At 39.4% G+C, this 13,051-nt stretch overlaps 1 protein-coding gene across 1 annotated transcript in view; it reads left to right on the top strand.

The window, feature by feature from the left end:
- Positions 1 to 13,051, top strand: part of LOC126760604 (uncharacterized) — a 236,310-nt gene that overhangs the window by 195,921 nt on the left and 27,338 nt on the right. Inside the window, 7 exon segments of the mRNA XM_050476362.1 lie at positions 1,015 to 2,457; positions 2,683 to 2,895; positions 4,875 to 5,073; positions 5,143 to 5,846; positions 8,762 to 8,779; positions 12,665 to 12,818; positions 12,882 to 13,005. Of these exon segments, the coding sequence (XP_050332319.1) occupies positions 1,015 to 2,457; positions 2,683 to 2,895; positions 4,875 to 5,073; positions 5,143 to 5,846; positions 8,762 to 8,779; positions 12,665 to 12,818; positions 12,882 to 13,005 (2,855 nt within the window).

Here is a 13,051-nt window from a genome sequence, read left to right on the forward strand (position 1 = left end):
AGGGAGAGAACGTATGAGTGATTGCTTCGTGTTTTTGCATAAATTGGTTCAGTGTAAATACGTAGGGCTCCGTGGCAGGCAAAGTAACCACATTCGACCCAAGTTTCTGCCAGGCGAGTGGATTTTTCATGTTTAAAAGCAAAAGAAGGTGAAATTTGGTGAATACGGTGGACCAAGCAGTAGGTGGCCAAAACCTTTCAGGTCGTTAGGATAGTCTTCGCCTTCTTCGAAGTAGGTTCGCCGTATAACGTCCACTGCTTCGACTGTTCTTTGGCCGCTTCTGCCTACTTGTGGTGTCTACTCTGGTTGTGTGAGTCGTCGACGGTCAGAAAACTACTTAGAAAATCCATTAAATGTCAGGAAACTACCTAGAAAATCCATTAGATTGACGATGTACCAATATGACATCATACACTTTTGTCACGTTATCCTCCGTGGTAGCAATTTTTCGGTCATCTCAACAAAAACTACCGTAAAACTGCTGTGAAACTCGTTGAAACAATTTTTTAGACTCTGCTAAGAATTTTAGTGCGTTTCAGAGTTTTACGTCTGGAATGGTTCGGTTTTTCGATATTCTGATAGTTAAAACAACCACCGTCGACAAAGCAGAAAGTCACCATCATCTTTCCGGTCGATAGGATAGTCTTCGCTGTCTTCGGAGTAGCTCGATGTGGGATTCGTCGACGCTCATGAAACTACGTAGAATATTCATTAGGTTGGCGAACTACCAATACGAGGTCGTAAACTCGTGGTAAAAATTTTTCTGTAATCTCATCAACCACTTCGAAACTCGTTGCACCAATTTTTAAGATCCCAGTAAGAATTTTAGAGCATTCCAGAGCTTTATGTCTGGAATGGATCGGTTCTTCAGTATTTGATAGTCAATACGACTACCGTGATTTTCATGAGAAACGCTCATCCTTTTAAGAAACACTACACAACACTTTGACATTTGGACAGGCTTAGAAAAAACATACTGTTTATATTTCTTTCCCTTTCTCATTCCACACACAGACTGCCAATTGCTGTTGCGTGAAGTCACGAGAGGAAACTTGGACTACACAGCACTTCCATTGTACAGCATCGATTGTACCGTACATTTCCCTCCGTATCGACTCTTTGAGACTGAACACAACCAGAACAACCCAACTGGGTCTGCGAGTGCCGCAAATGGCGACATCCCACCGGCCGGTATACTCGTCGAGCTCCAACGACTGAATGTGCCCTGCAACAGTGGCGGCTACATACGCTTCAATGAGCGGACGCGTTTGTGTGGCAAGCTGGAGGAGCTCAACGCCGCCGATCGCAGCTATCACTTCGATGTGCGTAGCCACACCACAGTACACTTCCATAAAAGTCCAATGTTCAGCCTCAGCTACAAACTCGTCGACTACTGCTATAATATAACGACAAGCAATCAAACGGGTGAGTATTACATACGACCGAGTATGCGTGATGCGGTCGAGTGTTACTTTCGTATACATCTGCCGTATGGCAATCGCATAAGTCTGACACTCGTGACGAACAACGATAGCGCGATACTACAGCCGAACGACGGCATACAATTGAATGCTGCTGGCGAACAGGACATGTTCAATATCTACACCACCGAGGGTATACAAATCGACACTCAGCGCATAAATTTGACACTACTGAGTAGCGGTAGCGGGAGTAGTAAAAAAAGTGGCGCTGCAACGTCGACGGTCTTTAGACGCGCCGAACCCAAAGCGGCGGCACGAACGCAAGCACAGGAGCAAAGCTCGTACACGGTACGTGCATATAATGCAACACGTGAGCATGTCAACAAGCGTTCCACTAGTTCATTGGATGGCTTCCTCAGAATTATGGAGAGCAAAATCAAAGAGTTCAGCTTCGCTGCGAGCGGCAAGTCGCTGCAAGGAGCCAGTGACATCTCTAACTGTGATGGCGTTATCGTTAAAATATTCGAAAGCGATTCCGCACGTTGGTCTTACTGCATAAACGATACGAATCGTATGCAAGCCTTTCTTCTAACCTCAACTGGCAATACACTCAACATACATCTCTTCAAGGCGACGCGTATGAACTATAACAACAACAATATGTTTATGTCTGACACGATGCCGGGTATCGGTCAAAATGCGCCCATTACCTCACTGCCCACAGTTTATCTGTCATATGCGGCGCAACCCATTGCGGAGCTCGTTTCCAGCTGTGACTTCGGCTGGGTTGCCATTCAACAGTTTTGCATAAATGCCATTGAGATGGCCATGTCGTGGCCAGATGCGGAGGAGCATTGCGTAAACTTGGGCGGTCACTTGGCTTCCATCCGTAATGAGCAACAACAACAAGTCATACATGAAATCCTTTTTCGTAGCCCCGGCTATGATGATCAGAACGCCTATTGGGTCGGCGGCTCGGATAGCAGCTATGAGGGAGACTTTCGCTGGAGCGACGGACTGCTATTCCAGTATACAAGTGAGTAGATAATGGACATATGAATGATTATTATTGTATTTGCAGATTAAAATGCTCGGAGGGGAGAGTTTGATTTGTTTAACTACTCCTCAAAAGGATTATGGCTATTTATAAGAGTTTTCTTTTGTCAAAAACATTATCCGAAAGTCATTGTCAAACAGTTTAGCTTCTAATAAACTGTATCCATGGCATATTAAATTTCTCTCTCTTTCTCTTTTTATGCAGACTGGTTTCCAGGATGGACGGAACACAGTCATTACAATAAGCAGCCCAACGATGATGGTCTCAGCAGTCAAGATTGCATAGAGTTACGTCGTTTTTTTCGTACACCACCGGGTATACAAGCCAATCGAAGTCCATTGACGGGCACTTTTATGTGGAATGATCGTGATTGCAGTGCAAAGAATTTTCTCATCTGTGAGCGGCCGATGAGCGATGGTAAGTTGTGTGAAGAATAGTAAGGAGAAAAATGGAAAAAAACTTTGTAGGATAAATCATTTAAATATAGAGCTGAAATGGAGTGTCTCTAATTCTCAATTTTTCATTGATGAAGATTGCAGATAAAGGTAATTTTATAGTTTTCGGAAGAGACTACCTTTAATGTAGTAATCAATTTCTGAAATGAATCCCATTATTTCGTCCGTAAACGTACAGGATTCGGTCCGGATTTAGTAAAACTTAAATATTATTAGGAAGTATATAAGCCTCGGCTTGACTGATCTTCCGCGCCTTCAGCGAATTTTGGGTTTTTTCCGTTTTGGAGCGCCATTCACTTGAGTGGTGGACAGTTTTGACATAATATTCATAAATCCACGGCACATTATTGTTATTGTTGTAACGAGTACTTAACCCCTGTTAGGATGGTAAGGATTATAGAAGTTGTCATTGAACTACTGAAACGTGGGAAACCCGCCAACGAAGTGGAGTTCTATCGTCCGTTAACTCTCCTCTCCCAGTAGTGAAGACACTTGAGGCCTTACTACTCCCGACCTTCACGCACCACCTGAGCCTAGCAAACCACCAGCATGGCTTCCGAAAAGTGCACAGCACTTAGCGTCATAAATATCCAGATAGTTCATGGCCTCAACCAAAAACCATCCTGTGAGAGAACAATCCTCGTAGCGTTGGACTTGTCAAAAGCCTTTGACAGAGTCAGTCACACAACCCTACAGGACATCGAAAAATCTACGCTCCCTCCTGAACTGAAGTTGACACTCTTCTGAACTTTCTCGCTTCCTCGCTGCACGCAACCTAACACTCTCCCCCACTAAATTCACAGCGACCATATTCACAAACTGGACGAAGGAGTAAAGACTTGACCTTAATATTGCAGCCGATGGCGTTAAGATTCCGACTGTCAATAACCCTACGATTTTAGGTGTGATATTTGATTTGATTATTGCCAAAGTACAGAGCCGCAACAAGTCGCTAGCCGGCAGTACATGGAGAAAAGACAATGTAACGTTGTTGGCAACATATAAGGCGATAGGTCGTCCGGTCCTTAACTACGCCGCACCAATATGGTCACCTGGATCAAGTGAAACGCAGACGGGAAAGCTATAGACTTGTCAGAACACTTTTGATGTCTCCCATCGAACAATTACACAGTAAAGCCCATGTGCTACCAATTAAGGACCATAATGAACGCCTCTCTAAGCATTTTCTGCTGTTGTGCTTTCACAGAAATTATCCCTGTTTGGAGCGGAACCTCCCCGATAGAAGCATTAAGAGGTCCTTACTCAACTACGCCGACCAGACATCGGACGTAACCACCACCCATTGCAGACGAAGAACTCGATTTGCCGCAAGAATGGAGAGTGACCCTTGCGCAGCTTCGTTCTGGATACTATAGCAGGTTAAACTTCTATTTATCCAGAATTGACACTGACATATCAAACATATGTCCAACGAGTCCACGCATGACACTAACCACCTCTTTGCATGCCCTGTTAACCTAACATATCTGATACCCCTCTCCCTATGGTTCAAACCCGTCGAAACAGCACGTTTCTTGGGCCTACCGTAAAAAAAAAAAGAAAAAGAAAACCACGTCTCGTCGCCAGTCACAAGCAAAAGATTCAGGTATTTTGTTAGGAGTCTAATATTGGTACGCTTCATACGCAAAACATTAACCAAAATGTGTTGAATCAATCCATAAGAGCTTTTGAGTTTTTCTGCTATTTTCCTGATGCCAATATGACGATTTTCAAGTACTATTTCGATATAATCGCAAAAGTCTTCACGACCTTCATTGGTTTTTTTGTGTCACTCAAATATTTCTGTTCGTGTTAAAGTAGACTCCGCAAAACATCCTTTTGATTTCATAGGAAACACAAAGTTCGTTAACTCAGAAAGCAAAATTTATGCCTGCATCACCTTGGATTAAGCCTCTAATAATTACTCTTTGTATAACACAGATTCCTTGAGACGAAGTTGGATAAATGACTGCAATAAGACGGTCTCATTGACCAAGGAACATCCGCGCGCCTCCATTTGGAGTCCGTCGTTTCCGCGACAATATCCCGACAATGCGAATTGTTTTACAACAATAACGGCACCAACGGGCTATCGTGTTGTCATCGAATTCGAAGAGCTGGTGATCGAGAACGAAGCGGGGTGAGTAAACTTTAAATAAACAAAAATAATGATTTATATGAAATGTCATCCTTTCTTTACTTCACACAGTTGTACCTATGACTATTTGGAAATTACCGAACCAACGCACTACGATAATTTCAAAACTACAAAATCTTCCAAAAACAAAAACATGCTAAATATAAATAATAGTAGTAAAAGTAATATAAATATAAATAAAACATTTCGAAAGCGAAGTTCTTATGAGAAACCTAGCCTTAGTTCATCGTATACTATGCCTATGTCTACATCTACATCTACATATACATCTAGTAATTCTAATGCGAACGCTTATTCTAATACTTATACAAATTATGCTAGTACGAATGCTGTAAATAATATAAATACGAATGTAAATCCGAATGCGAATGCGAATTTCAACACAAACACCAACAACAACAACAACAACAATTACTTGTATTCGAATAGTTATAACAACTACAATCTCGCGCAAACGAATTATCAAAAACTGCTGCACATCTTCTCGAGTCTCTACCGACCGCACACGAATTACCTAATACAGACACCCGACTATCCACATGGCAATCCCAACTATCCAACGAATCATCACAATCGTTTGCGTTCGGATGCAAATGCGGAAACGAACGCTTTGCCGAAGCGCCTGTGCGGCGATTGGAGTTCCAAACTGAAGCTGCTGCGTCACGTCTCCACCGGCTCCTATTTGGGCTTGCATTTCGTCTCCGACTACTCGCATCATTTTGGCGGCTTTAAGGCAAAGACTTATATGGAGAATAGTGAGTATTATTTTTGAGAAAACACAACAAAATCACATACTATACATATATTTGCTTACAAGTAACTCGAGTATGCTCATAACGCGCCTCATGTCAACTAATTTCTATTCGATTATACTTGGTCTTACATAATGAAAAGAAGTCAACAGCATTTCGTTACTATAAAACATTTCATTCAATATACTCATCAGCAAGTTTTCGGTAACTCAGTTCAAAAATATCATACAATATTTCTATTTTTGTTAGATATTGCTTAGAAGACGTTCCCAGGTCTTCAGGAGGCTCATTGTGAAACAACCGACACTAAAATGTCCTTACGCAATTATGTGCTCAAAGAGTGTAATGAATGTGTAATACGCTCTACCGACAGTTCGTCTATTTTCAAACTGTTTCCTCTAGACTTGCATTCAGTTCTTCTTCTACCTCTTGGCAACTTCAACAATAGTCATTGTATGGTGTACCCAGACTCCCGGTATGTCTTGTGAGAAGACAACCATCTATTAGCATTGCTGCTAGAGTCCTTATGTCATTACTATTAAATTTCAGTGGTCGTTCTGGTCGACCTAGGCATATTCCATTCAAGCCACCTTTGTCTGCTTGTTGAACAAGTCAGGGCTCGAGACTCAGCTTTAGCTGTAACATTTTTGTCGATTAAATGTCTACAAGTACACAGATGCATATATATTCCCTCCTTAGCGAAGTCAAATTGAAAGCTACCAGTAATATCACTGTGTCCTGAAACCCATTGCAGGCCCACTAATAAACCAAAGCATACTTACTTCTTCGATGAAACCCTAAGTCTTGCGCCGCTTGGCTATCTGTGTATATAAATATATTTCATATAGTATGTCTGCTTTTTGGCAGAACATGAAGGCCTCTTTTAATTGATGTGATCTGTTAGTCGGAAGGCGATTCTGGTATCCAATTTTGCTGAAAAAGCAGTACCTTCTCTTTGATTATCACGTTTAGATCGACCTTTGCCCCCCTCACCTCTATCCCACTCCACGCTGGAAGATAAGGCAATACAACGAATTTTAGTTCTAAACGATCACGAAAATCCGTGTATTTGAGTAGAACTTGTAAAGTAACTTGGGATGCCCCGTATTATAAGCGGAATAGCGAGGATTCACTCAGTTTAAGAGCCTATTGCGTTGCCAGTTGCTTAAATAACATGTCTGTAATTATAAGATGTTATTCCATCGTATAATATCAATAATAAGATTAGTCAAATGGTCACTACTCACTTTAACGCCGTCAAGCTATCTGTTATGATCTTTCAATCATCGAAGCTGATAAAACATGTGTGTAGTGACCTTCTGACCAGCAGGAAGTCAAGGCCAGCAGTGTTGAAAAAATTGATGCAAAATTTGACCGATAATAATTTTCATTCCCGCCAGTTTGGTGAGATATCTGAAGGTACGCGCTCCCAAGATCATGATCTAGATCTCTTGCGATCGATCTTGGGCCAAAAGGCTTTTGCAGCAGCGCATATACCGATAGTGCCCCAGCGCTAGCCAATCTTCCGTGAAGCCCAGCTATCTAGCAGTAGAAAACAAGAGGATATGGGAGCACCGAGCCACTCTCCTTCTAATGATAGCGGTTCTAGGTTGCCTTTTTTGCGATTCCGTTGTGGCCTGGCACACTGACCAGTCTTATCACAAAGACACTCGATGCTATTGATAGCGAGATAAAACACTCTTTGATCTACCCGGAACGCACTATTAATGAGTTCAAGGCTAAGATCGCCGCTCTGTTATCTGAGTGGATGGTCACTTCTCTAAAGTAGGCTGCACCATAAAGACTCCATAGAACATAATGGGCTTGACTATGGTGTCCTGGAGCCAGAAGTCATTTTCGATGAGAGACCCCACCTATTGCGAATGGCTCCCCTACAACATATAAGTATAAAGCAATCAATGCCTTTTTAGCACTCTCTTCGATATTTGGCTTCCTATCCAGGATGAGCTCAAGATATTTCACTTTATCCGCCGACTGCAGACGTCTTCCGTTTGTGGCAGCGGTGCCACTGGGTTCATGTGTCTTCTAGTAAATAAAGCCATCTCATTTTTATTTAAATTGATGGCGAGCACACTTTCGACTGCCCAATTTGTTACGATGCTGAGGCTTACTCCAACCATGACACGACCTTCCTTTGAAAAAACAAAGAAAAAATTTTCATCACAATTCTTCACACAACACATTTCCTTGGAAAGTCTGCGATATTTTTTAAAATGAAATAGATATTAAGTAAAATTAAAATAAAGAGCGCCAATTGGGCTTATAAAATATATTGGATTTTACAAATTGCTTATTGCCTTTAACGAACTTTCGAAAATTTACTATATTAAAATTTATACTAAAATTTAAACTACATAATATGTTCAACTATAATAACATGTGTGTATGTTTGTCTCGATGAATGCTTTCAACTAAATTTTATGCAAAGTAAATCTGTACATATATATCTATTAACTACCAATATGTCTAACTAAATAAGTATCATTTTTGGTATTTTAATCGTTTTTGTTCGTGTCTATATAAAATATTTCAAAAATAAACATACGTTTCAAAATTTTTTGCTTCAAAGTTATATATGGTACATAATAACTCTATCTGTATGTATGTAACTATCTAGGACTCTCACTCATTTCTCAAACATTTTGCCATTCATCTCAAACCTATGGCACTTTCTACATCACGCTTTACCTTACAAACCTCCTACCACTTGCTCTTCGTTTTTCAATTTCATGCATATCACTTTCTACTTCTCACCCATGCATCTCTCATGCTCACGCCCGCTCTCTATCTCTCTTCCTAACACACTCACATATGTATTACTATTGTAAAATTACTTTTACTTTTACCTCGTATTGCAAACTATTTCTACGAAACTTAAAAATTGAACATACTACTAGGAAGTTATACGTTCCGTGGTAAGTCTCTCCAGTGCCACATGTAGACCAGTGTGCTTTATTGACATAATGCATACTCTGTAGGAATCGTTTGAGATAAAGTGTAAGATTTTAATTAAAAAAAGATTTTATGAAAACTGCGTAAAATAAAGTGATAACTTCGAAGTGATTTTTTATTCATATTGATGAAAAATATTCCTGCAGGGTATGTAGAAATGTCATTGAAGCCATGCAAGCACACAACGGCCGCAGCTATTTACTGAATGTTTTAATTTCATTCGAATTTTCGTTTAGATTAAATATAGTTTTTAGTGTTTAATCTAGATCTTTGCATGAGTGTCTTTTTCATTTACAAAATAGTTTATCGTCACCTAAACTGAAAAACATCGTATCATCTAAAAAAAACGAAAATCGATGTCAGATATAATAACCAATATATAACCATTTTATAATCAAAACTCAAATTTTGTTTCAATATGAGTATATGGTAACCAATATATAACCATTTTGTAACGAAAACGCAAATTTTGTATGTGTTTGATAACCAATACATAACCACTTTATAACCAAAACGCAAATTTTGTATGTGTTTGATAACCAATACATAACCACTTTATAACCAAAACTGAAATTTTTTTCAAATTGAGTGGTTTCTAATACATAGATCGTTTTTTCTTGGCCTGTAAACAGCATTTTAGGTGACGAAATGTGTATTAGTTAGAGATGTGAAGTACAAAATAAATAATTTTTGCCAAGGTATTAAATTATTCCTTTATTACAATAGTTTCGATTACTTTTTTTTCAATTTTTTCAGTAGAATGATTTTCATTTATTGTATTCATGGGTGTTGTAAAAAACTCAAGAAGATCTCTCAATCTTAAGTATTACAAACTATTCCAAATTATCTATTTTATGTGCTATGTACTCTTATATATTTATTTATTACTTCTAATCATTTTTCAAAAATATATTTTGCAATTTTTTGTACCTTAACTACTGAAACTAATGAAACTTATCGAATGCTTACAGAAATGTGATATACTTTGTACTTTCCTTCAGATTTTTATTAATTTTAAATTTGTCTTTGGAGTCCTATCTCCCTGAAAATATATTCCAATTGTTAAAAAATGTTTTTTTTTATTGTTAATCGCAAAAAAAATATGACATTAGATATAAGAGGACGGTCCGATAAGTGCGAATACGGTAGTAGTTTTTCTTTCCATTTCATAATGAACAGACTTACTCTGGAACGAACTGTGCAAAAATATTACTAAACTAATGGTTCGGTTCGCGCTGAGTCCAATAATCGGTCAACGACCCAGCAAAGTCGGTAATTCGAAAATCGTGCATCGTTTTCGCACCACGTTTACTCTAGTGGATAATGTGCACTCTCAGAGATGTCATACAGAGCGCTATAGCTGCTGTGGACAGAGTATTGATGAGACCCGACTGAGTCTATTCGCCATTGCGCACAATAATTGGAGCTGTGTCTATCCATTTTATGGAAAACTTTAAAGAAGGATCTTGGTTTGCGAGCTTACAAAATCCAACTCGTGCAAAAATTGTGGTCGAACGACCATCAAGCTCGTTATACTTTCGGTAAATAGGCCCAAAACGAGATAGCCACCGATACCGATTTTCACAAGAAAATTTTGTTCAGCGATGAAGCTCACTTTTGGTTGAATAGGTACGTAAATAAACAAAATTTACGCATTTGGAGTGAAAAAGTGATCATCGCAAAAAGTCACAGCCTGATGTGATCTGTGAACAGAAAGAATCATTGGTCGATATTTCTTCAAAAATGAAGCCGTCCATAATGTTAAAGACAATGTGGAAAGCTATGGAGCTATGATTAATGCCTGAATTAGAGTGTGTTGATGAGGACAACATTTGGTACCATTGTCTCGTGTCGTGGGCAGGTACCATAGCCTTCAAAAACGACCACCCCTAAACTTTTTTTTAGGGTTATTTAAAGTCGCTGAAAGAGAATATTCGGTACGTTATCATTGCTGCAAAAGGTAATCGAAATTTCGGTCTCTCGTCTGGAATTTATTCCAACCAGCCACGGCAGTCACTTGCCCGAAATCAATTTTTAAACATAATGGCAAACCTTTATCGTTGTAATAAAGCTAAATACTTAGTCATGACATTAAATTATATGCGTTTTACTTCTTCTTGAAAACCACATGTCTAAAAATGCAAATTTTATACATATGTTAATTCTAAGAGAAATTCGAACGCTTTGGCCGTGACAAAATTAGAGGTGTGAGTATATTTTCATAGCCGATGATCTGACTGTTCCTCAACGAACGGAGCTACTTTTCTGTAGTACACCGAGAATTCACTTTTACGGCCGAAAAGCAAACTGAGCAGGGTTGCCAAGTTCATTTCTGCTTAGTCGGTTCTTTATTTTCTGATTTGTACCACTGGATCCATATTATGGCGACTGTAATCAGGAGACATGGAAACTTCTTGGGATTTCGTTTAAACAACGTCAAACTCTGTTGTGAAGTAGTCTCACGGTTGCGCTTGTTATCTGAAGATTTCTCATATAAAATATTTCTTGCGGCATATGACCCAGGTGGTCTTTTGAGTTGTCTACTGTATTAGCTCTCTCGTCCGTCTGCAATGGCCGGTCTGTTAATATGAGATCGCTTACTTTTTTCACGTTATTCTCCATTGTAGTCGTTTGCGAGGCAACGGTGCATGACTCGGCCGAAACCGGTACGGCCACAAGTAAGTTAACTCGTTAAACCTGTTTTTGACAGTAAATATCGAAGAAAAATACTGAGCGTTTATGATAATCACCAACCGATATTGATATTTCTCACACACGATAGGATGTTCTTGTCAGAAACTTCGCTTGGTATCAAACGGAAAGGTCCTTCCTAATATTGTCGGATGTTTTGATGATATTAGCTTTGAGGGGATACCAAATTCAGACATAGCGGCCACACTGATAAGATCCCATCAGTTTTTTAGGGTGGGCTTCAGTCTTTCACACAATACGGTTGATAGAACCTTACTTGCGATGTTGACGAGGCTTTTCCCACGGATTGGGTGGAGCATACTTTAATTCCAATCGTCGGTCATGCTTCGAACTTCTTTTTGGTTGGGCAATGGAACGTCTGCTCTATCGTCATCGATTGTGGAATCGGGTTCACCATCTCTTTAACACGTTTGCAATGGTCGTCATCAAAAGAGAGGTCTCTCATCCGAAACTGTTTTGATCATTTTATTGGGTGACAGTAGTTGTCTACGTGAATACGCTACATGATTTCGATGGTTGCATCATCGCGCGATAAGACTGAGTACTTATCGGACCGCCCTCGCATATGAGTTAAAATTATTTTCCTAAAATTGTTTTCTTAGTTCCTTAACCAACTTAAAATATTAAAGGAATATATAATTTTTTATAAACCAAATTTTACTACTCAGTGTCGTACTTAACCATAGAAATATTTGTGAATTTTTATATATATATACTATATATTTATTGTTTTTTGTGTATAATCAAATAATATATTACTATATGTCCACTATATAGAGTTATTATTATATACAATAAAACATTTTTCTTTGTATTGAAGACATGCTCTTACCAGACACTACAACAAATAGCACAGCAGCTCCCAACTAAGCACGCTTTAACTGATTTTTATTGAAGCCAATAATATGTATTTAATGAAATATGAACTGAAATTAATGCCAATAAATATATGTACGTATGGTTGTAAGTAGTTTATTGCACGTTTAGCCGAAGTTATAAGATTAGCGTGTACGTGCGTGTGTATGTGTTGCCTAACTTTTCTGGATGCAGCATTTTGCCAATAGCAAAAATTAACGCTTTCTGATTACCAAAATTAACCGCTTATCGCTTTTGTGCTCTCCCAATTTGCATTCCAGCTGCCTCCGAGTGCGCCAACGAACGTCTGAAATACTACAATGGTTCCTGTTATCTCTTCATTTCCTATCCCGAAGTGGACTGGTGGACGGCGCAGCAAGTGTGTCGTGGCATGGGCGCACAACTGTCGTCGGTCTCGTCTTCGGATGAGCACAGGTGGGTCCAAGGGCAAGTTATTACATACCGAAACTTCTAGAACGCGCATAATTTTTTTTGCAGATTTATTACATCAAACATACGAAACCAAATAGACTATTCGCCGCAGCTGATTTATTGGCTGGGTGCCGAGCTGGAGAAAAGCGGTCAATTCGAGTGGACCGATGACACCAGAATGAGTTTTCAGGTAGTAGAAAAGCAGACAGTTCAGAAGTAAATTGTTTCAAACTGTT

This window comes from Bactrocera neohumeralis, chromosome 5 (genome assembly GCF_024586455.1).
Source record: "Bactrocera neohumeralis isolate Rockhampton chromosome 5, APGP_CSIRO_Bneo_wtdbg2-racon-allhic-juicebox.fasta_v2, whole genome shotgun sequence".
NCBI lineage: Eukaryota > Metazoa > Arthropoda > Insecta > Diptera > Tephritidae > Bactrocera > Bactrocera neohumeralis.